General features: G+C 36.8%; 1 protein-coding gene across 6 annotated transcripts in view; it reads left to right on the forward strand.

Annotated features, from left to right (window-relative positions):
- The window catches only part of PRPF18 (pre-mRNA processing factor 18), a 104,930-nt gene that overhangs the window by 66,157 nt on the left and 11,327 nt on the right, over positions 1-27,446 (forward strand). For 2 of the 6 annotated variants that reach the window (XM_045069167.1, XM_004774875.3), the window contains exons 2-10: positions 8,468-8,545; positions 8,657-8,683; positions 11,260-11,364; positions 13,484-13,597; positions 18,384-18,530; positions 19,918-19,986; positions 22,081-22,221; positions 22,351-22,422; positions 24,733-24,888. In XM_045069167.1, coding sequence (XP_044925102.1) covers positions 8,468-8,545; positions 8,657-8,683; positions 11,260-11,364; positions 13,484-13,597; positions 18,384-18,530; positions 19,918-19,986; positions 22,081-22,221; positions 22,351-22,422; positions 24,733-24,888 — 909 coding nt within the window. Of the gene's footprint in view, positions 1-6,747; positions 6,884-8,467; positions 8,546-8,656; positions 8,684-8,839; positions 9,052-11,259; positions 11,365-13,483; positions 13,598-18,383; positions 18,531-19,917; positions 19,987-22,080; positions 22,222-22,350; positions 22,423-24,732; positions 24,889-27,446 lie in introns of all 6 variants that reach the window. The other 4 variants (XM_045069168.1, XM_004774876.3, XM_045069170.1 and 1 more) reach the window with 3 other exon arrangements.

Raw genomic sequence — 27,446 nt, forward strand, 5'->3', positions numbered from 1 at the left:
GTGAGGGTTGCTACACATTCTCAGTTTGTAAAAGGCTTAATATATGTCGAGCACAACAAAACAACATAAGCCTGTACTAATTCTTCCATTCCATGATCACAGAATATCTTTCCATTTATTTGTCTTCAGTTTCTTTCATCACTGTCTTAGGGTTTTCAGCATATAGCTGTTTTATCTCCTTGGTTAAATTTATTTTTTGGTAGTTTATTCATTTTGATGCAATTATAAATGGAATTGTTTTCTTAATTTCTGTATCTGATACTTTATTAGTGCATAGAAACAACAGATTTGTATGTTGATTTTTGTATCCTGCAGTTTTACTGAATTTATTTATTCTTACAGTGTTTTGATGGAGTCTTTAGGGCTTTCTGTATATAATATGTCTTCTGCAAATAGTGACAATTTTACCTTTTCTTTTCTTTTTTTTTTTTTTTTTAAGATTTTATTTATTTATTTGACAGAGAGAGATCACAAGTAGGCAGAGAGGCAGGCAGAGAGAGAGGAGGAAGCAGGCTTCCTGCTGAGCAGAGAGCCCGATGTGGGACTCGATCCCAGGACCCTGAGATCATGACCTGAGCCGAAGGCAGTGGCTTAACCCACTGAGCCACCCAGGCGCCCAGTTTTACCTTTTCATTTTGGATTTTTTCTTGAGTATTTGCTGTGGTGAGGACTTCGAATACTGTGTTGAATAAAAGTGATGAGAATCGATCCTGTTGTCTTGTTCCTGATCTTAGAGGAAAAGCTTTCAACTTTTCATTATCGAGTATGATGTTTTCTGTGGGCTTGTCCTATTTGGCCTTTATTATGTTAGTATGTTCCCTCTCTAACACTATTTTGAGAATGTTTTTTTTTTTTTTAATCATAAGTGGATGTTGAATTTTGTCAAATGCTTTTTCTGCATCTATTGAGATAATAAGATTTTTTTTCCCTTCCATTTTGTTAATGTGGTGTATCACATTGATTTGCAGGCCTTGAATGATCCTTGCATCCTTAGAATAAATCCCACTTGGTTATGGTGCATGGTTCTCCAAATTCATTGTTGAATTTGACTTGTTAATACTTTGTTGAGGATTTTTGTGTCTATATTCATCAGGAATATTGGTCAGTAATTTTTCTTTCCTTGTAGGATCCTTGTATGGTTTTTAGAATTGGGGTGATGCTGGTCTAATAAGATGAGTTTGGAAGTGTTCCCTCCTCTATTTTTTGGAAGCATTTGTGAAGGATTAGTGTCAATTCTTTGAATGTTTAGTAGACTTAACCAGTAAATCCATCTCGTCCTGAACTTTTGTTTTTTTGAGAGGTCTTTGATTTCTGTTTGCCTCCTTGCTAGTAATCAGTCTGTTCAGATTTTGTATTTCTTGATGATTCAGTCTTGAAGGTTGTAGTTTTCTAGGAATTTATCCAAGGTTTTCCAGTTTGTTGGCATATGATTGTTCATGATAGTTTAAGATCTTTTGTATTTCTGTGGTATCAATTGTAACGTCTTTCATTTATGATTTTATTTGAGCACTGTCTCTTTTTACTTGATAAGTGTAGCTGAAGATTTGTTGATGTTTATCTTCTCAAAAAAACTTAGTTTCATTGATCTCTTAGCATTTTAGTCTCAATTTCATTTATTTTTGCTCTGATATTTGTTAATACCTTCCCTCTGTGAACTTCGGGATTCATTTATCCTTTTCCTAGTTCCTTGAGGTGTGAAGTTAGGTTGTTGGAGATTTTTCTTGTTTCCTGAGGTAAGCATGTATTGATATGAGCTTCCCTCTTAGAACTGTTTTTGCTGCATCCCATAAATTTTAGTAAGTTATACTTCCATTTTATTTGTTTGAAGGTGTTTTTTCATTTCTCCTTTGATTTCATCGACACTGCCTTTGTTCAGTAACATGTTGTTGAATCTCCACATATTTGTGAAATTTCCAGTTTGCTTCCTGTAATTGATGTCTGGTTTCATACTGTTGTGGTTGGAAAAGATGGTTGATGTGATTTTATTCTTCTTTAAGACTTGCTTTGTGGCCTAATGCATGATCTGTTCTGGAGAATGTTCCATGTGCACTCGAAGAATGTTCTGTTTTTGGATGGAATGTTCTGTATGTATGTGTTATGTCCAGCAGGTTTTAAGGCATCATTTCCTTATTTTTTTAATCTGTCTGGATGATCTGTCCAATGATGTAGCATTGTGTCTCTTCAGATTATTTGGTATATTACTTTAGGGATTTTAAGACTTATTTTTGTATTTCAGCAAGATGTTGACCCTGCTACATGGTTTACGATCTCATGTATAGTGTCTTTTTTTTTTTTTTTTTAAAGACTGCATCTGAAAGAGCATGTGAGCTGGGGAGGGCAGATGGAGAGAATCTTAAGTGGGTTCAACAGGAAGCCCCAGGTAGGGCTTGATAACAGGACCCTGAGATCCTGGCCTGAACCTAAATCAAGAGTCTGATGCTTAACTGACTGAGCCACCCAGGCGCCCATATAGTATCTTGCTTTGCATATTCAGGCTGTATATTTGTTGGCTTTCCAATGTGTTTTTGTAGAGTTCCTGGTGATGTTTGTATCTAATTCATATAAGCACTAAAAACCTTGACATGATTCAGGAAGGCTGATTTTAAATTATTGAAATGTTGACAGTCATGCTTGAAAGTTTTAAATTTTGCTTTTCCTTTATTAGTGAAGGCAGACATTTTAGATGATATGGTAGGTAGGTAGGTTTCTGTACTTTGGACCTATGAATCTCAGTTTTATAATCTAGAAAGTACAACTTGGATAGAGTCCAAGAATAACATTTGTGAAGCAGCATGTAGGAATTAGGTTCTGTCTTAAAAAGTAAAAGCACTTTTATATACATCTTTTGTGCATTGTTTTTTAAAATCTGCCAGGGTGAAAGGGCCGATAGAAATGTTGGGTGCTTTAGGGGAGAATCCAAAGAAATAAAAACCATCCATTCATATGCTGTCTTAAAATGTTTACCAGCCACTTTTAGATTTTCATGTTTGTAGGTCTTTATTATGCATTCTATAGTTCAACAAACTTTGAGTTTAAATATTTTGAATATAGTTAGAAAGGAAAGTAAATTTGTAAAGTGAATAAACAAGTTGTAAAACCTGACTGTGGCTGCATTCCTGCATAGCTCTGTAACTTTGGGCAAGTTATCCAACCTCCTTGAGTTACCTTTAAAGGTACTGCATCACTGATATTTAAGTTTTCGTACTGTGTAGTTTTAATTCTCTCATAAGTGTGTCCCCAGCACCTTATATTTCAAAGCATATTTTCAGTGTACTTTATAAAATCAAGTTTTATGGTTAGAGAAGCTTTAGTTGCTCTTGCAAACTGCTGTTTTTTTCTAAATAGAAGACATATAAAGAGTGGCATTTGAAACATGGTGGATAACCTTTTGTGTCAGACGTCTTTTGTTGTCATAAAATAAATGGTCACATAGTACAAAGCAAAGTATTTTTATTTTTCTCATCCTAATTTTGAAATGAAAAGCTAAGTAATTAAAAATTTTATTGTTAGTCATTCATTCAGAGGTGCCTGGGTGGCTCAGTTGGTTAAGCGTCTGCCTCCACTCTGGTCGTGATCTCTAGGTCCTGGGATTGACCCCTGCATCAGGCTCCCTGCTCAGCGGGGAGATCTTGAGCTCTGGAATGCCCCTGGAAGGGATGGGCCTTAGGCAGGAGGAGGGTTTCCTTTTCTGTTCTGAAATGAGAAAAGTATTGGTACAGAGCCCCATAAGGATTGGTACTGGGAGGACTTCTCTTTCAGTGGCTTCCTTTTTCACTGTAACAGAGTGGTTTAGTCATTTGCTGAGAATGAGGGGGAAAATGAAGGGGTAAGAGGTCTAAGAGAGTGGAGAATGTTACTGGTCATTGTAGAGAATAGGAGAGCAAACTAAATGGATAAATACACCAGGATCAGTGGACAGCATTGAGGCCCAAGTGGTTTCCTAATATGCTTAGCACACCAGGTGCCACCATGGGGAGGGCCAATGAAGGGATTCTACTAGGACCGTGGTTCTCACTTCTTGATTTCAGAACCCCTTTACATCTTTAGTTGTTGGCTCCAGAGAGCTTTTGTTTATTTAGGATGTATTTATTGATAATTATGCAATTAGAAATCAAAACAGGGAAATTTAGGGGCGTCTGGGTGGCTCAGTTAAGTACCTGCCTCTTGATTTTGGCTCAGGCCAGGATCCCAGGGTACTGAGATTGAGCGTCATGTCAGGCTCTGTGCTGGATGTGGAGCTGGATGTGCTTGAGATTCTTTCTCTTTTCCCTTACCCACTCCCCTTACTCTCATGCATGAATGCACTCTCTCTCAAAAAAAAAAAAAAAATAATAATAATAAAGAATTAAAAATTAAAACTGGGAAATTTAAAAATACTTACATTCCATGTTGACTTCTGTTTTATACTATAGTAAACCCATGTGTGTTAACATAGTGCTCTTATGAAAACTGTATTTTCCAAAACAAAAGATATTAGCAAGAAGAATGACATTTTTTACAACTTTGCAAATCTTTTTAATCCCTGTCATGTTAGGAGACAGTTGGAGTCTCCTGTTTCTACATTCAGCCTGTTGGCCTGTTGTGGTATGTTGTTTTTGTTCAAGTATATGAGGAAACTTCATTTTCACATAGCTGGGTAGTTGGAAAAGGTAGTATTTTAATTGCCTTTTCAGATAATTGTGGATATTCTTCTTTGATACTATACTAAAACTACAAATGGTAAATTTTTAAAGATGAGAGTATGGATTTTGGCTGATACCAATGAACTTTTTTTTTTTAAAGATTTTATTTTTAAGTAATCTCTGTACCCAGTTTGGGTGTCAAACTTGACACACCTTGATCAAGAGTCATATTTCCCACTGGCTGAATCAGCCAGGTGCCCCATCAGTTAACTTTTTATATATTACAGTCTATTGATCTATTATGCTCCAGATCTATTCTAATCTAGCCTGCTCATAAATCTTTTGCCTATGCATAATTTTGGAGCTTGTTTCCTTTGTACTGTCATAGTTTGCTGAGTTACATAGATCTTCTACATGGTGATATGTTTCAATAGATGATGTAAAAATGGCATTCATTAATATAACCACTGATTCATCTGAAAAGTTTTCAAATATTGGGAAGCCATCAAGTTCATAGTGATGGCTGAAAGTTTGCCACCATTCTGATTTTTGCTTGAAAGATGGAATTTTATCATAGGCAAGAAATAGTATTGTTGTCCTTTAACAGGCTTGCTTTGTCCAGCTTTGAGAAAACGTCTGCCAAACAGGAGACAGCTATCCTACTTTATTATGTAGCAGAACTGATTTATATGTTTAATTTCATCACACTAAATAGTAAAAGATGAAGAATACAATGAACTCTGAGGCATAAATAAAGATCAGTACTTTTATTTGTGCTGAGGTTCCAGTGGGTTTCAGCACCCCTGCTTTTGTACCATCAGTGCAAGTATGATCGCAGGGAAGGGGTGGAGGCACATAACCTCTTAGTATTATTATGATAATATGTCTGACCTTGTACAACTTCTGAAAAGGTCTTAGGGACCCCCCAGAGGTCCATGAACAACATTTTGAGTATCAATGTTCTGGGTAAGATTTTCTTAGGTATATTCCATTGGAATTGGGGTGTGGTAGTAAAAGATGCTACTGCAGACTGGACCACAGACTCTGGCCTGGAGAGTCCTTTACTTTCTTCCTACATAGCTGCTCCTTTTAGGGATACCAATGTGTGTTTGTCAGCTTATTTATATGAAATGTGACGTGGTGCCTGGGTGGCTCAGTTGGTAAAGCGTCTGTTTTTGGCTCAGTTCATGATCCTGGGGTCTTGCTCTGTGGGAGTCTGCTTCTTCCTCTGCCCCTCCCCTGACTTGTGCATCTCTCCCCTGCCCCCAACTCCCACACTCCCTCTCAAATTAAAAAAAAAAAAAAAAGAAGAAGCTTTAAATGAAAATACAACAGCTGTGTAGTCAAAAGAAATGGCTGATGCTGGGATAAGATATTGGCAGTGAAGAACTGTAGCTTGCAATACTGGATCAGTTCAAAGGATTTAAGGACCAGAGTTCTAGTTGTACGTGTTACTCATGAGACTCAGTAAGTTGTGAGAATGTCCCCTGCTCTTCCTAACTGTCAGGTCTTTCGTGTCTAAACTAGGATTAATATTATTTGCCTCCGGGGCGCCTGGGTGGCTCAGTGGGTTAAGCCTCTGCCTTCGGCCCAGGTCATGAACCCAGGGTTCTGGGATCGAGCCCCGCATGCGGCTCTCTGCTCAGCAGGGAGCCTGCTTCCCCCTCTCTCTCTGCCTGCCTCTCTGCCTACTTGTGAGCTCCATCTGTCAAATAAATAAATAAAATCTTAAAAAAATATATATTATTTGCTTCTAACTTTCTCAGGTAGTTTTGATGTTGGGACGATGCCATCAGTTCCTTATTCCAGGGAATACCTTCAACTTGATACCTATAAAGCTGTGTTTAGTGTGTGGTAGATGAATCGGTAAATGTTCATTGAGTTAATGGACTAAAACAAAGTTGTTTATTGTGAGAAATTTAAACATATGCAAAAAGAGAATTATATAATGAACCTCTCTCTATCCTTGTCTTGACACTTTGTAGCTCTAGAAAATAAGAACATGTTTCTTTATAAACAAGATGTGATCATACCCCCCAAAATTAGGTCCTTAATATCATTAAATACTCCTCTCACTCCAGTGTCTGCAATTGAATTAAAATATGTACATACATGTTTTTTACAGTTGGTTTCTTCAAGTCCGATGCAGTCAATCCACTCATTGCATTTGTTTACTATGACTCTTGGTTTCTTTTAATCAAGAACAATTTCTTCAAACCCCTTTTTATGCCATTAATTTGTTGGAGAAACTGGCTAGTTTGGTAAGTGTCCCAGTTTTTTTATTGCTTCGATGGCGTTTAGTTTATTTCCCTATTCCCTACATTTCTAATAAACTAGAGATGAGACCTACCGTCAACAGATGAATGGATAAAGATGTGATGTGTGTATATGTGTACACACACACAATGGAATATTACTCAGCCATCAGAAAGAATGAAATCTTGCCATTTGCAGTGACATGGATGGAACTAGGGTATTATGCTAAGTGAAATAAGTCTGAGAAAGACAAATACCATACGATTTCACTCACGTGGAATTTAAGAAACAAAACATATGAACGTAGAGGGCGGGAAGGAAAAATAAAAATGGAGGCAAACCGTAAGAGACTCTTAGCTTATAGAGAACAAACCAAGGGTTGCTAAAGGATAGGTTAGTGGGGGGAAGGATTGATGGGCATTGAGATGGGCTCTTGATATAATGAGCACTGGGTGTTATATGCAACTCAGAAATCACCGAATTCTATCCCTGAAACTAGTAACACACTGTATGTTAACTAAATTGGATTTAAATAAAAATTTAAAAAGACTTTAATGTATGATTAGATTGACATGGAGCTTTTTGGCAAGAATACTTTGTAGATGTGCTGTGTACCTCCTCTGTGTATAATATAGGAGACACTTAATGTTTTCCTGATGCCAGGCCTTCAGGTGTGGTGCCCTGAGCTGTTGATTGTTCACCATCAACTTCTGTTGTCATGATCTTATCATCCATGATTATTGTCAGAGTGAATGAGCTTGGACACTGAGGTGCTAAATACATGTGTGGAGATATTACTGAAGTACTGTTACAGATACTACTAATAAAGTAGGGCAGTAGCATTATTTGAGCTAAATTATTAGTGGAATAGTATCCAAGATGGATAGCTGTAGACGATGGTAACAACATCCAAATTAGGGACTGTCGGTTTAACAAGAGACTAATGTATGTAGTATAGAACTAATATTTTTTTCTTCTACAGATTTAGAGCTTGTCTCATAACATTGAATCCTATAAAACAAATAGCTTTAATGATTTTGTTAATACTTTCAAACCATTTTATGTCTGTATTAAGAATTAATGCAATTTTATGGCTTGATTAATATAAATATAATTAATTGATACAAAAAGATTACAAGTGACAAGAAGAACTTGGACACATACCCTTGGAACTGTCTGGGTAATGGGAGTTAAGATGTCAGATATAGTTAACCCTAAATTTTGTTTAGTTGTTTCTGTTGGGAGAAAATAAAGCATCTGGTTTAATGTGGTTCATAATGAATTCATTTGTAGAAATTATCTTTGAAACCAAACATTGGGAAATCACATCAAAACAATGTGGACAATTGGAAAATATTGTTGGTTTCTTCTCTTTGCTATTGGATATGCCTGTTAAAATGATGCTGTAAGAAAAATACTTCATATTTAGAGCGGGGTAGAGGACAGATGCCATGTTCAAGAAATCAGTATAATCTCTGTAGAATCAAACTTGACCATATTCTTGAAAAACTGAAAAATGTTTTTAGGTTGATGGTAGAACATGAAATTTTTTCCCCAGGGACCTATTAATGTACTTCTTTCTTCAATAGGAAAATAGAAAGTATTTCAAGCGTAGTGAACTTGCAAAAAAAGAAGAGGAAGCATATTTTGAAAGATGTGGCTACAAGGTATGACTGCTTGCTTTTATGTTATTGTATATTTGAGTTTAAATTTTTATAGCTGTTGTTAAAGTGATAAAATTATTGATCTCTGTTCACTTTATCAATGTTATACATTAGCCTATAAATGAGAAGCCATCTGGAGAGGTATGAGCTTTTTTCTTTTCTTTTTTTTTTTTTTAATCTTGAATTCAGGAAAATACATGCATGACTTTTTGGCTTGGAATGGTTTGGCTTTTTGTGGACAGCATGAAGTGGCTTGAGATCAAAGCTTGAATTTTTTTTTTCTCTTTCAATTCCTAGATCTGATACTGCCTCATCTTCATCACCACCACCACGCCTTTCTTCACCTCTCCCAATAAAAGTCTATTTTAAAGAGTTTCAAAACATTTTATTTATTCAACCACCAAGGTGTTACCAGGGGTATTTTCCCCACTTTCACTTGAATATTTTAAGCCATCCTTTTTGTTTGCATAGTTGGTTCCTTTTGGCCCTAAGTACCTCTGTCTGAAATAGTAAGTCATACATTTATATGCTTTTGTGTAATAAGGTACCACATTTGAAATACTGCTTGTCTATTGTATAGAAAATGTATAGAAATATTTGTTAGAAACAAGTGAGTTGTCTGGAAGACTATATTTTTGAAGCATGACTAAAATTATCCTTAAGGTTCCCCTGTTATTACCCTATTCAACTATTATCCTAGTTGAATAATATTTTGGCGTTTTTATTGGGAGGGGTTAAATGTTATGAGGTGAAGTTCTGTTTAAATTATTTTAAAAGAAGACAAATATCTAGTGTGATAATTTTTTAAACAATACTTAGCAGTTCTGTTGAAATATTTTTGCCAGATCATAAATTTGACATCAACTTTTTGCTCGTGAAATGTGTATAATATAATATTCTTGTGCATGTGATGGGGAAAGTTCTAGAAATTAATCTAGCAAAGCATTTCTAGATGGAAGCATGAGGAATGTAAATGGTATGTATATGCATTTGATTTTGTCTTGTAGTATGGCAGAGGGCAAGTGTTAATGTAGTTTTACATTTCTGATAGATTTCTAAAATATGAAAGTTTGCATTTGTATTTTATATTTCCCATAAATATATTGGTTTCATTTGTTTCCAGTTTAGGAAGTTAAAACATAATTCATGTAAATAGCCATCAAATAGATAATAAGAAGAATTCTTTTGCTTACCCATTGTTGTCTAACTGACACTTGATCTGGAATGATCTGGAATTAGAATCATTGGTTTAGTCTGCTTACTTGTTGCTTTCCCCCATTCCTAAATTTGAACCTTTTCCACTTTTTGGTAAGGTAGGGAAATAATTTAAAACGGTCAGTTTTGCATTGTTTAGATTGCTTCAGAGATGTGTTGGTACTTGTTGATTCAGAGTGAAGCACTGAAGCAAAATCACTATTGTAAAGTTACTGATTGCAACATGGAGTCCTGCTGACAACATGTCTTCGATTTTTTTTTTTTTTTCCTACAAGTGATAAGCTGGCATTCTGTAATTAAAAATGCTTTTCATCCTCAGAGTTTGGGAGAAATACCTGTTTTTATGCTTAAAAAGAAAGGGTTTTCTAAAACATGTTTAATATTTCCTTTGGTAATAATGAAAATACAGCACGTGTTACCTTTATTCCTTTATGAAAACTAGTTACCATTTATGAGGCTTGAGGCTGATGTGGTTTGTGAAAAATCTGGAAGTTTAGTTTTTTCTTCAGTTTTCTGTCTGTACCAGTTAATATAACCTTTAACCCTTAACTACAGAATCAGAAATGATATAATTTTAACCATATAGCCTTTCTTAATTGCTTTTTTCCCCTTAATGTTGACCTTTTATTTATTTATTTATTTATTTATTTAATCTTCTTTTGGCATTTTAGATTAGTCTCATGATTAGATGGAAAACCGTGTTTGAGTATGTTTTTACAGACCATACACGCGATGGGCTTTATAAATTGCTGAACTTAATTTTCCTAAACTGTGAGCTGGGCAGCAGACTCAAGAAAGCACATGTAGAGATTTTTCCCCCTGCAGGTCCCTGTACACAAGAATGTCCACTCTTTGTGGATGAGTGGGAAGGTGCTAGAGCTGTTGTTGATGCTGTGGTGCTGTTATTTCATAGCACAGTTTGGGGGCAGATCTCTGTAGCTTTGGGAGTGTTTCTACATGTCCAGCAGTGATTTCAGTGCACTTGGAATCCTGCCTTTCAAAAAGGAGGGTAGGAAATAAACAGGAGCATGAAGCATCATGGGTTTCTTAGAAAGCAGTTTTTTGGGGGTCTTCATTTAAAACCCAGAGCAAGGATCTGGGTTTTAACCCTGTCAGATAATTTTCTCAAAGAAGAGAAGCCAATTGATTGTTTTTAAGAAAAAAGTAAAATTCTTAAGAGTCTAGGGAGGAAGGAGTCTAAATTACAGCCCTTTTAAAAGTTTTTGATTTTGGAAACCATTATATTTCTGTCACTTTTCAGTAGCAAGAATGCTGTCTCCTGTGTGCATGTTTGCTACTTGTGTCCCTAAAATGGAGGCATTTTATGAGTTTTCAAAAGCATGTCCATTTATTTAGAAGCTTTTTCCTTGGTGGAACATTTAGAAAACCTGGAATATTTGAAACGTGTTTAATTTCCATTACCAACTAATGCACAGAATGGTAAATATTAGCTGTATTATACTTTAAAAACCTGAATTTAATTCTTTTGGCTATTTATACAGATACAGCCAAAGGAGGAGGACCAGAAACCATTAACTTCTTCAAATCCAGTGCTAGAACTTGAACTGGCAGAGGAAAAGTTACCCATGACTCTTTCTAGGCAAGAGGTAAGTTTATATATAAGTGTTTGATTGCGAATGGAGATTGCTCTGGAGATTTTTTTTTTTTCCATTTATCTTCCATTCTTTCTAGTAAGCTTGTGTCATTATTGCCTATATAACATGTCTGGCTGAACTAAAATAATGTGCAGCTCGCCAGTTTCCTTCTTGAGATTCTAAATCTCCACCCCGCCCCCCCCCTTTTTTTTAAAGAGAGAGAGATTGCATGCACAAGAACATGGGAGAGGGACAGAGATAAAGGGAGAGGGGAGAAGCAGACGCCCTCCTGAGATAGGGACTTGGGGGCTCTATCCCAGAGCCCTGAGATCATGACCCGAACCAAAGACAGATGCTTAATCCACTGAGCCAATCTCTGCTTTTCTTCATACTCTTAAAGTTTTAAAAGAATATATTTTTCTAAACTTTAAAAATTAAACCACATTGCTCCGATATATATTTTTAAAATAATTATACATAGATTATTTGTCTAAATTATTTTAAATACACATTTTGTAACAATACCTCACTCTAGGTCAAAACACAGATCTGTATAATTTTTTATGACTATATAGTTTCCCATAATATTTTAAAAGCCTATTATTATTTTAAAAATCAAACAGTAATGGTCAGTTAGATTGTTTCAGGATTTCCCTATTATAAATCCTACTGAGATGAACATTTTTATACAGATGTCATTACATGCATGCTAACATTGTTCCCTTCGGAAAATTTGTGAAAAGCATGATTTCTGGAGTCTGTTGACTAAAGACTGTGCGTTTCTGTTACTCGGGGTACATATCACTACAGGGGTCTGTAGACATGTTGCCCCAGTTTGTACTCTTAACTGCAGTGCTCGTCTGTACTTGGGTCAATATCAGCTGTTACTTTTCTGGAAAAAAAAAATCTACTGTTTTTTTCTGGAAAAAAAAAAAAAAAATCAATCAACTGTCAATATCAACTGTTACTTTTCTGAAAAAGCCAAAAACCACAAAAATTTCAGTATACTCCTGTGACACGAAGATTACATACTCTACAGGGAGGGAGGGAACCAAACAAAAATGAACTTGGAAGGGAAGGAAAGGGAGGAAAGAAAGGATGGCTGACCCTAAACGCTGTCATGGGAGTCAGGTGAAGGATTTTGGAATACCGAGCCTGAAGAGAAGAATATTGGAGACCTTAAAAAAAAAAAAAAAAAAAACGATTGACAGCAGCTATAATTTTGAAAAAATTTTATATCTTCTGTAGTTTCATGGAGTAGAAATGAGATAAATAGGCAGAATTTTGAGGCAGAGAGATTTTAGTTGAGTGTGAGAAGTAAAAGCTATCTGTCCCAAACAGATGGCCTATTGCATAAGAGATGTGGTCCCTGTCATGGGTCAGTTGCAGACCTCGTAGAGGTGCATTTGAGGTCATTTCTGCGTTGATGGGAGGTAGCACCAGATGGCCTCTTAAGCTGCTTTTGAATACCGAGCTTTGGTTAATTCAGTGGGAGCTCGACTAGTGGTTTCTGTGCTACTATTTATGTTTCCAGATAAAATTCTTGGTACTTAAAAAACATTTTGGATCAACCTTTATTTTTCTCAGTTACAATTTTTTCTTATGAAATGGAACATATATACAAATAACACACAAAACATGCATGTGCAATATAATGGAAGATTCTCAAACAGACACCATTGACCATCACCCAAGTCAAGACACCATATTCTCAGTCCCTCAAAAGCCTGCCCTGTGCCCTCCCCTGATCATTACTCACTTCTCTTCTGGGAGGTAAGTGTTTGGTTTTCATGTAGTCTTGGCCATGGTCTGTGAGTTATCAGCTGATTCTGGAGTGTATAAATAAAAGTAATTAAAAGTTACCATTCCCTTCCATCTTAATGCTTTTCTTAGGTATTCTGTTATACAGATGGAGCCTTTGCTGAAACAGTCAGCCAAAGGACCTTAAATATGGTAGGGTTTTTTAAAGTGTGACAGTAGCTCTTTGTATCCATTCATGGAAAATTAAAGAAAAAACAAACACAACTGACTTTTTCTCTCTACATTTCAAAATAAGTATTTTATCACTTAAGGGAGGAATTACTATTACTCCAAACACTGGAATTACTATTATTGTTACTACTTCTTACAGGTTATCAGAAGATTGAGAGAAAGAGGAGAACCAATCAGACTATTTGGAGAAACTGATTATGATGCTTTTCAACGTTTAAGAAAAATAGAGATCCTCACACCAGAAGTTAACAAGGTAAGAAGTCAGAACAAAACTTGAGAAAGCTCACTGTACCACATAAACAAGAATAGTATGGAGTTTGAGTTACTGCATTATTTTAGCCAAAGATGAAAAAGTAAAGTTGCCAGATTATTGCTGCTGAATGTGAGTTTTCTTTAATTCTTTTAAAAAGCACCTATCTTAAGCATACAGCTCAGTGCATTTTGACAAATCCACTCCAGGCATGTAACCACCACCCTTAGGAAGATAGAGAAGGTTTTCACCACACATTTTTGTGTCCAGTGCCCCTTAGCCAGTCCTATTCCTTCTTCTCAGTGCCTGAGCCAACACCTTTTAAAATTCTATCACTGTAGATTAATTTTGCTTGTTCTGCATTTCATATAGATGGAGTCATGAAAGTATGTCTGGCTTCTTCTGCTGAGCATATTTTTAAAAAGACTGTTTCTGCAGAAATCGGTAGTTTGTTCCTTTTCATTGGTGGTGATAGTTGCCTGAATAACCCACCATTTGTTGCCACCTTTGGGCTGTTATGAATAACATTGCTATGAACATTTTTAAACAGGTCTGCTTAGGACCTGTGTTACTTCTCTTTGGTAAATATGTTCTGTCTCTTAGTAAATACCTGAAGAAGAATTGCTGAATAATGAGTAAATGTTTGCTTTAGTTTTTAAGAAATGCCAGGTGTTTGCAAATGTCATCAGTATTTGTTATTTTAAGTCTTTTAAATTGTAACCGTTCTCTTGTATGTGTAGTAGTATTTCCTTGCGGTTCTGTTCATAGCCTCCTGTTAACTAACTGTAATGAACATCTTTCCTTAGACTTACTGCCCATACATTTCTCTGGGCAGTGCATGTTAAAACCTTTTGTTCATGTTTTAGTTGGTTGTTTGCCCTTTTATTTTTGAATTGTAGGAGTTCTTTGTATATTCTGAATACAAGCCCTTAGATATACAGATACATGGTTTGTTACTATTTTCTGCTTGTCTTTGGCTTACCTGTTCTTTTCATTGTGTCTTTTGCTGGGCAAATTTAAATTTTGATGAACTCCACTTTTTTATGGTTATCGCTTTTGGTGTTTTTCTGAAGAAATATTTGCTTATCCCAAGGTTTTAAAGAGATTCTCTTTATTTTCTCTAAAAGCTTAATAGTTATAGCTCTTAGGGCTTTGATCTGGTCTTATAGCTCAGCAGATGGTCTGTCTTGGTGAATATTCCATAGGCTCCTAAAAAAAAAAGTCTTTTATACGTTGGGTAAATGTCAGTTATAATAGTGTTGTTCAGATCTTCTGTGGCCTTAATAACTTACCTGTTTGCTCTACCAGTTACTTAGAGACAGGTGTGTGATCTGTGCTGTGTAACATGCCGCTCCAAAACCGAGGAGCTTCAAACAATTTACTGTAAAATCTTTTTCAGTCCTCTGTGCCTGTAACGAACCGCCCTGAAACTTAGTAACTTAAGATAATTTATTTTATCACTTAGGGTTCTGTGGTTTGATTGGGGGTGCACTGGACAGTTTTTTTTGCTTGGAGTCTCCCATGTGATTGCAGTCCGATGTGGACTGTGGCCAAGGTCATCAAAGGATCCCTTGAACTGGCCTTCCAACTGCATAATACCATAGAGGTTCATCTATGTGATAGTGTAGGTCAGAATTTCCTTCCTTTTTAAGGCTGAATTAATACGCTCTTGTTCATATGGATCCCATTTTGTTTATCCATTCAGCTTTGATGGACATTTGAGTTGTTGCTACCTTTTAGCTATTGTGAATAATCCTGCTTTCAACAGAGTTTTACAAATACCTGTTTGAGTCCCTGCTTTCACTTCTTTTTTGTATACCTGAGATGCAGACTTGGTTGATTCTACAGTCATTCTGTTTAGCTTCTTTCTTTTAAGCATAAATGAATAAAAACATTTACCTGCTCTAATGTTCACAGCAATTTTTTGAAAAATTTTCAGACCTGTTGAATTTCTTAGAATTAGTGGTTTTTATAATGCTTAATTTTTACCAACATTTATTTCTTTTCTATATCCTGAATTCCTTTCTTTATCAAAAGATAGTATTAAGGGGTGCCTGGATGGCTCAGTGGGTAAAGCCTCTGCCTTGGCTCAGGTCATGATCTCAGGGTCCTGGGATTGAGCCCCACATTGGGCTCTCTGCTTGGCCCGGGAGCCTGCTTCCTCCTCTCTCTGCCTGCTTCTGCCTACTTGTGATCTCTCTCTGTCAAATAAGTAAATAAAATGTTTTTAAAAAAGAGATAGTATTAAAATACTAATGCAAACTATTAAATTACTATGTGATATAATTTTTCTACTAGTCATGTTTTGTTCCTTGAAAATTTTTCTGGTTATTAATATTAATTTATTACAACCTGCCATATTTTAATCTTCTAAAGCCTTTCCCAGGTACCAAAGAGCTTATTTGTAAATTTTTTAAAAATTGAGGTATAATTGATATATTACATATATTAGTTTTAGATGTATAGCTTAGTGATTTGATATTAGTGTGTTTTGTGAAATGATCCCCACAATAAGTGTAGTTAATATCTGTCACCATACATAGTTGCAAATTTTTTTTGCTTGTGGTAAGGACCTTTAAGATCTACTCTTATCGGGCTACCTGGGTGGCTCAGTGGGTTAAGCCTCTGCCTTTGGCTCAGGTCATGATCCCAGGGTCCTGGGATCGAGCCCCACATCTGGCGCTCTGCTCAGCAGAGAGTCTGTTTCCCACCCCTCTCCTCCCTGCCTGACTCTCTGCCTACTTGTGATCTCTGTCTGTCAAATAAATAAATAAAAAGTCTTAAAAAAAAAGATCTATTCCTACCAATTTTTAAGTATGCAGTGCAGTATTAACTGTGGTCACCATGCTGTGCATTACATCCCAGTGACTTATTTTATAGTTGAAACAGACTATTTGAAGATGAAAACGTAAGCGTGAATGCGTTCTAAAGCTCTCCATATTTACGCCTCCCGGCCACGTCTTAGTCACATTTTATATGTTTTTCTTGTGTATCCTTTAACTTAACGATTATAGTTTTTTTTTTTTTTACTATTTTCGTCTTTATAAGTGATTAATCTACTATCTTTACTATATATTTACCTATTCCAGTGAGATTTATACTTTCATATGTTGTTACTAATTAGCCCCCTTTACAGCTTAAAGAAGGCCCCTTAACATTGTTGTAAGGCTGGTTTAGTGGCGATGAACTCATTTAGTTTTGCGTGTCTGGGAGATTCTCTCCTCCAATTCTGGATGATGACTTTGTGAGGTAGAGTATTCTTGGTTGGAAGTTTTTTCTTGTAACACTTTGAATATATTATGCTCTACCCCTTGCCCCTTTTGTCCTGCAGAATTTCTGCTGAAAAATCTGCTGATAGGTACACAACAGATGGTTTTTCTTTTGCTGCTTTTAATATTCTCTCCTTGTCTTTACCTTGTGATATTTTAATTAGAATATGTCTTGGTGTGGGTGCATGTAAATTTTTGAGGTGATTGCCATACACTTTCCCAGCAGCTGTACCATTTTACATTTCCAGCAATGAAGAGTTCCATTTCTCCACATCCTAGCCAGCACTTACTACTTCCTGTTATTTTTGATCATAGCCATCCTGATGGATTTGAAGTGGTATCTTAATGTGTGTGTGTGTGTCTTTTAAGATTTTTATTTATTTGAGAGAGAGAGAGCATGAGCAGTGGGAAGGGGCAGAGGGAGAGGAAGAAGCAGACTCCCTGGGAGAAGAGCCCAATGTGGGGCAGGGTAGGGGGGCGCCTATCAAAGCAGATGCTTAAATGACTGAGCCACCCAGGCATCCCTTTATTGTGGTTTTAATTTGCATTCCCCTAATGACAAGTGATGTTAGACATCTTTTCATTTGCTTATTGGCGTTTTATGTGTGGTCTTCTATTCAGGACTTTTGCAATTTTTAGTGTTTTTTTTGTTGTTATTTTGGAGCAGTTCTTTGTATATTCTGGATATCAGTCATTATCAGATTAGTGACTTGCAAATACTTCTCCCATTCCACTGGTTATCTTTTCACTCTGTTGATAGTATCTTTGCAGAAAAGTTTTTAATTTTGATGAAGTCCAGCATGTACCTATTTTGTTCTTCTGGGTTTTGTGTGTGTGTGTGTGTGTGTTTGCCTTTGCCTTTGGTCTTATATCCAAGAAAAGATTGCCAAATCCAATATCATGAAGCTTTCCCCATGTATTGTCCTCTGGGAGTTTTATAGATTGAGCTCTTAAATGTACCTCTTTGATCCATTTTGAGTTAGTTTTTGTATGTGGTGTAAGGGATGGGTCCAGATTTAAGGCTTCTTCTGTTTTTATCGAATGGTCACAAACTGGATGTGAATAGAATGTGGAATTTTCTGGTTTATTAGAAACCTGGTGAAAGCCTAGGATATAGATAAGACGCTATCTTCATGCAGCTGACTTTGCTGAATGTTAAGGCAATTCAGAGTTGTTGCAGTGAGGTTAGACATTTTAAGTAAACTGGGAAAATGGTTGAGGGCTTGAGTGGAGACCTGGTCACTTGTTCAGCATCTATGAATATTCTCATCACTTATGTTTTATTTTTCTGATCAGAGTGGTTTTGTGCATACATTCTTTTAAATTTAAATATGTTCATTATATTTAACTTTGGGCAATGATAGCTGCATAATAAATTGAAATCTTTCTCAAGTCTCTGGTTTTACTACGCTCTTAACTCCTGTGGAGGAAAAAAATGAACTGAACTTACTAGTAGTGAAAAATCAAAAGGGAAACATGAGTGAAATTCCGTAGTATGTGTAATTTTTCACCTTTCTCAGGGATTGAGGAATGATTTGAAAGCAGCTTTGGATAAGATCGACCAGCAGTACCTCAATGAGCTTGTGGGTGGTCAGGAACCTGGAGAGGAAGACACACAGAATGATTTGAAAGTTCATGAAGAAAACACCACAATTGAAGAGTTAGAGGTGATCTTTACACCCACCTGATCTCATTTCCCTATCACATCCTTCATTTCCTGGGGTAGATGACGCTTGATTTGATCGTGTTGTTCAATTCAGAGCATGCTACTATGGGCTGCGGTCATTACAAAGGCCCTTTTTATAACAAATTTCTTGCTTTTATTTATTCACTCCCTCTTTCCTCATTCTCCACTCACATTACCCTACTTCCTGCCTTCAGAAATAATCATTCTGACATATTTGATGTGCATCCCCTTATTTGTTGGGGGTCTTTGTAAAGCCAGTAGTATTTTGTATGCTTATGTTTTTAATATACATAAATGATACTATACTGTGAAAATTTTCTTTTAAATGTTTCTTTTTTTTCCATTTGGAACTATAGTTAAGATCCTTCTTTGATGCTTTATGTATATCTGAACCTTTGATTTTAACTGCTGCATAGCATTTCCTACTTGATGGCATTCACTGCCTTTTACTTTTTGTTCCCTTGTAATGAGAGCTGGATTTCTCCCAGCTCCCTATTACTGCAAACAGCTTTGTGATGAATAGTCTTGTACGTAACTCCTGTGGACTCAGAAGCAGGATGGCTGGATTTATCTGTGTGTAACTTGTCCAAGTACTGTCATGGTGCTCTCTAGAATGGCTGTACGAGTCTGCACCCCCATCAAAAGTGTGTGCGTGCCTTTTATTCCCACAGCACTACCAACACTTGGCAGTATCTTGCTTTTTAATTTTTGCCAATATGTTGAATGTGGAATGATAAATGTAATCCTAATTAAAAATCCATGTTATACTATCTGAATATCTCGCTCGAGCAGAAATTATGGCTTAGTTGAAAGCTTCTACTGCTTAATAAACAGAAACTGTTGTTTTTCTGTTTCTTTTCATTCCTGGCTGCGTGCTTTGTGAGATCATAGTTGTTTTAATTGTGCCCCCCCCCCCCAGCACCTCCCTGTAGATCCTAAATTTGACAGAAATAGTGTAAGCAACCATTTCTGGCTTTTTTCTTAAATAGCTTTATTGAGATACTCACTTTACAACTTAACCATTTAAAATGTACAGTTCACTGGTTTTTAGTATATTCACAGGTTGTTGCCGCCATCATCATGACCTAATTCTAGAACATTTCTATTCCCTTAAAAAGAAATTTATCCATTAGTTCCCTAAGCCCCTCCCCGCCTTTTTTGTCTTTTGATTGATAAAAGATACCTTCCTGTCTAAATTTCAATGACAGATTGGTGTTTTCTTCTTTTTTAACTTACCTAGAAGTTCCTTTGGGCTTTTTAAAAATAGAAATTATATATATCATAAATGTCCATGTTCAGACTGGTGTTGAGAATGACTTTTCAACTGTTAGTCTTCACTAATGAACAGAAGCATTGTTTTTCTGCAGGCATTGGGAGAGTCTTTAGGAAAAGGCGATGATCATAAGGACATGGACATCATTACCAAGTTCCTTAAGGTATGTACTTTTAGGCCTAGGAAAGGACATTTGGATTGGTTAAAAACTGTTGTTTAATTTTTGGATGATTTAAGGGTTAAGGACTGGAAAGGAAATCCCTCAATAAACATGTTTTGCATGTACACAGTTTATGTTATTGCTGTGCACTGGCATTTGGAGGTTAATCAAAGGAGACATATATTTACTTCACTGCAGCACTTTAAAACTGACTTGTCAATGTAAACACACAGAAAAGAGTCACAGCAGTGGAATGAACAAGAAGTTGGGGGATTTTAAAATTTTTAAAAAATATTCCAGGAGAGAGTGCGGTGAGGGGAGTATTCCAGAAGCTTTTATGAGTAGTGATGACAGTAGGGAGAGGAAGGAGGTGGGAAGACCTTGGCGGTGGAAAAAGGGAAACCCATCAGCAACCTTTCAGAGACTGTTCGTTTTCTCAGTTCCACAGATAGCTGCGTATCCCTGCTGTGATGAGTTCAATCCATCTTTCTCCTCAGCATTTCTTGCTTTACTGGTTTAGGTAGAGTGTGTGCAAATGCCAGATTCATTTTAGCATTTATTCACAAACCATTTGTGTTCAAGCCAAGAGATTAAAATGCAGGAAGTGCTTTTATTTATATTAACAGTTTAAGTACAACATATTAGTCATCAAGATTCTCAGTCTATTGAAGATATGGTATGGAATTAGATAAGCCTGGGAACTAATGTGAACCAGAATTCTCCTCTCTGAGTGACAGCCTCTCCTTATAGGGTTACCCATAGGTAATGCCACTAGAGGGATATGTCCTCCGCCACCTTCCCTGTGTTTGTGCCTCTAGGAATGCTGCTCTTGATGTGTTTGAACCCAGGGGGCCCCAGGGTGGTTTTCCAGGGCCAGGAGGAGGGCTTATAGTTTCTTTATTTCTGTTCTTTGTTTTCCTTCTTTCTCCTGTAGTGACGTGCTTTAGTGGGAGTATTTAAATCGTCCCTACTCCCGAAAGCAGAAAGTCCAAATAGAGGTGTACCCCACTATTATAGTGCTTGGTTTTATTGTGCTTTGCTGATAATGCTGTTTTATTTGGTGATTTTGTTGTTGTTGTTTGGTTTTTTTTGGTTTTCTATAAATGGATGGTTTGTGGCAGCCATGTGTGGAACAAGTGTACTGGCACTGTTTTTCCAGTAGCATTGGTTCACTTTGTATCTCTGTGTCACATTTTGGTGATTCTTGCGGTATTTCAGGCTTTTTCATTGTTACTGTATTTGTCATGGTTAATTGTGATCAGTGATTAGGACATGAAAGCTTAGATGATGATTAGCATGTTTTAGCAATAAAGTGTTTTTTTAAGGTGGGAAGGGGAGAGGAAGAGAGAGAATCTCAGGGAGGCTCCATGCCCAGTGCAGAGTCTGATGCAGGGGCCCAATCTCAGTCTCATGACCCTGAGAATAGACCTGAGCTGAAATCAAGAGTCAGATGCTTAACCAACCAAGCCACCCAGGTGCCCCAGCAATGAAGTATTCTTTAGTTAGGGTATATACATTTCTTTAAGACATAGTGCTGTCATACACTTAATAGACTCCATTACAGTGTAAACATAACTTTTATATACATTAGGAAACTAAAAAATTCATTTGAGTCACTTTGCTGTGATACTTGCTTTATTAATCCGGTAGTGTGGAACCGGTCCCGCAGCGTCCATGGGGTGTGCCTAGAGCACAGCAACATACTTGGAAGATTAAGTATCACAGCACAGTAGGTATTATGGCAAATGAATCTAGGTGGGTTGAATTTTAGTAGAAATAGGAGTAAAAGTTTATTTCTGTCAAAGTTAGCTATGAAATTTGAAATTTGATAGTTGTTAGCAGGAAATTGTTTGCATTAGGAATGAATATATATGTATGTAAATATAGAATAGGGAAGTTAGTGACTTGTTAAGCACTACAAACACTCATGTCATACATGACAAAATAAGCACAAATAGTTCATCAGTTAAATATTGATGCTATTAGAAAAAAATTTACTTTAAAGATGATAATACATTGTTGAGTGTGTTAGAGAACTTTAAGCCTTTTGAACCACTGGGGGGCATCATAGTCTAAATTTACCCATTCTTTCAACAGTTTCTTCTTGGTGTTTGGGCTAAAGAATTGAATGCCCGAGAAGATTATGTGAAGCGCAGTGTGCAGGGCAAACTGAACAGTGCTACTCAAAAACAAACCGAGTCCTATCTCAGACCCCTTTTCAGAAAGCTACGGAAAAGGGTAAGGTTCCTCGAAAAACGCTTTCACATAACTGATTTTTTAAAGACTATCTAAAGTTAGTATAAATGGCAGTCTGTAATTATACACAGTAGCTTCCATAAATAGTTATACTTTTCTTTTCTTTTCCAGAATCTTCCTGCTGATATTAAAGAATCCATAACAGATATTATTAAATTCATGTTGCAGAGAGAATATGTAAAGGTACATTACCATGCTGTGCATCAATATCATGGTTATGAGCTTATCTAGGTTGTGTATGCATAATACGTTCATTTGATGTGGAAGTATTTTACATAGGAGCTTTAAGAATAAATGTGAAATGAATTAGTAGTAAAAAACAAAACAAAACCTTTATTTTCTAATTCATTGTCAGCTTTATTACTAGGCATCGATAATAAACTTTCCTGACCACATTGGTTTTTTAGTCATTTTTACGATAGGTGTAAAGATTCTTCAGAGTATGAACTAGATATAGGCAATGTTTATTTCATGAATGGGATTGAATTTCAAAGATTGTCCAAGATTATGGCTTAGAACAAATTTTTCCATAGAAACAATGTTATGTAGTTTCCCAGGCCAGCTATAAAAGCCCACTTAATCCGTAATATAGCTGAACTATTGTACTAATGATACAATGGAATTTTACCACCCTTTATACTTGTATGAGAAAATATTCCAAGTAAGGCTGCTAGAATTCATCCCACCCATTTCAAAGCAGCAACAATAGCAGGCCCCTTGTTAGGGAAGACTTTTCCTCCTGCCCCAGTGTCTTTGTAGGCAGCGGCAGGGGGAAAGAGCTCCCCGCAGCCCAGCACTCCTGGAGCGGAGTTCAGGAAGGGGAGTGGGAAGCTGTCACTTGCTGCAGGGAATGGAAGGAGAATGGCCTGCTGTACCAGTAGTGGGGATTGGAAATGTGCCCCTGCATCTGGCCCATCAGCAGAGTCTGAAGAGGGAGGCGTCTAGTGGTAGTGCCACAAGAGTGAGGAGGAGGGAGTTTTAGCGCAATGGAGGAGGGAGTTTTAGCGCAATGGTTCCCCTGTCCGTTCCAGAGCCGTAGGTGGGGCTCTGGCAGAAAAGTGGGGAATGCCAGGGCTTACTCCTGTACTCGGAGTATCTGTAGTAAACAGAGGGTTGCCTGGCATGCCTCCCGGCTAGAACCTTGTGCTGATGAGGTGAACGTAGTGTTTTTACTCCCTCTGAGAGCCAGTTTGTTTTATCAAAGGAAATGTTTTTGTTTTATGCTTATAAATTTTATTCCTGGATAGTTTCTGTTAGTTGCATGGTACTTAATAAGGACAGTTGCCTTGGAAGGGATGGATAAGGTCACCATCGCTGCAGAAAGAAGTCAGATCACTTGCCTACTAGCAAGCATGCCTTCCCTCTCCTTGCTTTTTCTATTTTTATATTCGAGAAGCAGGTGAAAGTTTATTTTGTGTAAACTGCAGAAGAACCAAGAAACTTTAATAACCTATTGGGACAGCTTTCTTTAGAAATTTTGGGAGACTAAATATTGGAAATTTTATCAGTTAATAACCAGTGTGAAAATGGACACAAGTCAGAATCTGATAAGTGTGTAACATGCTCTTTAAAATTAAGCTTTGTAAAACTGAATAGCGCAAATTCAAATTTGCCTTCAGGGCAGAAGATGGTCTTCTAGTTAGCCTATTTGTGGTACCTGATTTTTAAAATCAGCTCTGCATATCAATCGTGTATTTGGTTTTTAAAAATAAAATCTCTTCAAAACCTGGTTATTTGAGCTTCTCTAAAACCCTAGGGGTCTTTCAGAATTTACTTGATTTCTGTTTTATTTTTATTTTTTCCTCCTAGGTAGCCAGACTTGGTTTAGAAAAAGAGCTGTTTGTCTTCATTGATTTCTGTCTTTACATTTTGTAGCTTTTATTTTAAGGCTCTTGGCAGGTGGGAGGTGCAGAAGGGCCAAAGTGAAACGATCTCATCCAGTAACTATTCAGCTCAAGGGCTAGTATTTAATCTCTGTTTACACATCTGCTGTGGACCCTGTGTCCCAGCTCACACAGCCGTCCCCACCCTCCCCCCGTCCCCCAGCCTCAGCTTTCAGAGGCAGACAGTGGATATAGTTGCAGGTTGGATTCTGAAAAACCAGTCAGCCTCCATCTTCTCCATGTGACCACCTGTAGAGAAGACTGGGTCTAGAGGAGACCGAAACTAGAGTTGCATCAAAGTACCTACCTGGGAATTCCCGATCTGAAATGTATTAATTGCAGGGGCACAAAGGCTGCAAAGGAATGTTTGTCTTTTTACTCACAGGATTAGCTTTGGTTTCTGGTTTTCCATGGACGTTTGTGGTCCTGGGCAGGGCAGTCCTGACACCTCATATTTTAATTTCTTTTGTTTGAATAATGGAAATGATAATACTTGCAACATGCTGAAGAGATGGATGAAATTTGTGTTGTAAGGGGCTGTGAAATACTTCACAAATTGGGACCAACCCAGTATTTTTGTTTTCCTGATGTCTTAAACTTTTCTTTTTAGGCTAATGATGCTTATCTTCAGATGGCCATTGGAAATGCCCCTTGGCCCATAGGTGTCACCATGGTTGGTATCCATGCCAGAACTGGCAGAGAAAAGATTTTTTCTAAGCATGTTGCGCATGTTTTAAATGATGAAACACAGCGGAAATATATTCAGGTAAGCAACTGCGAGGGAAAGAAGTTGCTCTGGAGGTTAACGTTCTGCAGTTCCCAAACTGTCAGTTTTTGAGAGCAGGAGAAGAATTGTAGCAAACTGGATACAATACGATAGGACACAAGTCCAATTTTTTTAAGTACTTACACTTAAGACCTCTTCACAGAATAGAAGAGAAACCTTGTAAGTTTCGTATACGACGCAAGACAGGATGAAACGTTGTGCTTTAATTCCCTTGGCATTGGAATAATGCTGTTTCATTTGGCTTTGGGAGTTTGGTGAAGAAGGACAAATTTAGACTGTTTAGCAGTAAATCTCATTTTGTCATTTTCCAGATAGATCTGATATCTACTGGGCTAAAAAGAAGGTATGAATAGTAAAAATCTGGCTTTAATGATAAATTATTTTCAGTAACATTTAATGATACTTCTTGACACAAACAGGGTGAAAGGGTTAATAGTTTATTTTCTTACAGTCCTCTTTGCGTCACATAAACTTGTTTGCGTTATTGTTGGGTAAAACTTTTCTCCTTAGTGGGGGAAGAAAGTCAACTGTTAAACCATTATTGCCAAATTGTCAAAAATCCCAGATTCTGTCTGTATAAGGACTTGTGCCGGATGCTAATTCTAAAGTTTGAAGATGATACTCGGGAAGTTTACTTAAAATGTAAAATTTGCTTAGAATGCATAACGTGCTTTCAGATTTTGTGCCAGAGAGCAATTATTATCATATTCATGAATTATCTTGTTATGTGATTTCAATTCCAAGTGCTGAAGATTAACTCGTGCGTCATGCTTGATGCCTTATTCATATATATTAGCATTTTCAAATAGTTCAGCTTGACTCCCTAATATGAATTGTAGAATTTATAAAGTTCAAATATACTTGTTGAAATTCAAAGACCTTTCCATTTTTTAATAACCACTAGTGACTGTTGAAGGCAAAAAGCTTTTATTTCAGTGGGGGGAGGGGAAGGTCATTTTGCTTTAACAATAGAAAACAGTTTCCAATGATTAAATTTGCTAATTGTGTTCAGCTGTACCATGGCCAAAGCCAAAGTGTGTGTAAAAGTTCATATAACAACATAAATTGTCTCAGGGACAGCTTTTAGGTTTTTCAACAATAGCATGATTTCCACTTCCCCACAAACCGATTTTCTTCTTAAAAATATATCTAACATTTTTAAAGATTCCTGGTTTATTTTTGAAAGCTATATAATGACCTGTTCTTCCATTGGTCTTCTTTTTCAACTCTTCCTTCCCATTTAAAAAAATCTTCTTTTTTTCCTCCAAGATGATTAGGGAAAATTGGACTTAGGCTGAACTTTAGGAGGATGTTTGACCTAAACCTAATACTTTTCTCGTGGACAGATGTTGATATGCTAATACAGTCAGGTAGATGCATAGCTGGTTGAGTGCAGGATGCCTCAGGACTCGGTAATGGATCCATGACTCTTCGGATGGATGCTAGTGAGATATCATGGGGTTCTTAGTCACTCAGTCCTGTCCTGTTAAAATATTTTAATGATTGATTTGGTTGGCTCTATCTATAGAGAGGTTTATTTATCAGATTTATGGACAATAAGGGTAGGGTGTGTGTTAAGGTGGAAAAGGACATTGGCATTTCAGCAGTTCTTGACAGACTGAAAGAAAGAACAGATTCTAAAAATGCAATATGTAGCAAGAATGACTATAAAAAAAATGGATCCAGGGAACTGGTTGCTTGAATATACAGTCTGAGCAATGTAGATATGAGAAAGGATTAGGGAATTTTGTAGGCTACACATGCAGTAAAATTAAGAGTATGATATGACTTCTACAGAATCTAATGGTAGTTTATGCTACATTATTAGACATAATAATTTAGGTGTAGGTTCCATAGGCAAGAACGTGGTTCACTGTTAACATACCCAGTCTAGAACAGTTCCTTACTCAGTGGTGTATGCTTAGTAAATATTTGCTGATGGAATGAATATTGTATAGGACCAGAAATGTGAAAGCCTTGTTACTTTTGTAGTTCTTGAAGGAAAGGAGACTGTTGGTGGGGGATCTGAGCAAGAGACCTGTAGATAATGGTGGCCCTTTTCTGGCAGAAAAGGGAGTAAACTTGTCCTATAGTTAAGGATCAATTGAAGTAATAGGAAGGAAGATGCATTTTTTTTAATCAGCGCAAGAAAACAGTGATTTTCTTTTTATTAAACTTTTATTTTTGAATAATTACAGATAAACTCACAAGAGGTTGAAAAATAGGACAAAGAAGCTTTTTAACAGAAGTGCCCTGAGACAGGAGTAGAGCCACTGGGAATATGTGAGGGAGATCCCTGCCACTTGATGTTTGCCAGCATCAGGTTAATTATTGCCCTTTTTGCTCCTTGGATATCTTTGATTCTGCTCTGCCATTTTTCCTTGAGGCCATTGCTTAAACCTAAGGTTGCAAGCTCACATGCCCCAACAGTCAGTAATGAGTGAGCTGAGTGTGTAAGAAACACTTGAGCCTCTGTCTTTTGTTTTCCTACTTCTCATATTATAGGCAAAATCGAAGCAGTATTTCATTTTGTCTCA

Source organism: Mustela putorius, unplaced genomic scaffold, assembly GCF_011764305.1.
Source record: "Mustela putorius furo isolate JIRA1106 unplaced genomic scaffold, ASM1176430v1.1 tig00003913_pilon_pilon_pilon, whole genome shotgun sequence".
In the NCBI taxonomy this organism is placed as follows: domain Eukaryota; kingdom Metazoa; phylum Chordata; class Mammalia; order Carnivora; family Mustelidae; genus Mustela; species Mustela putorius.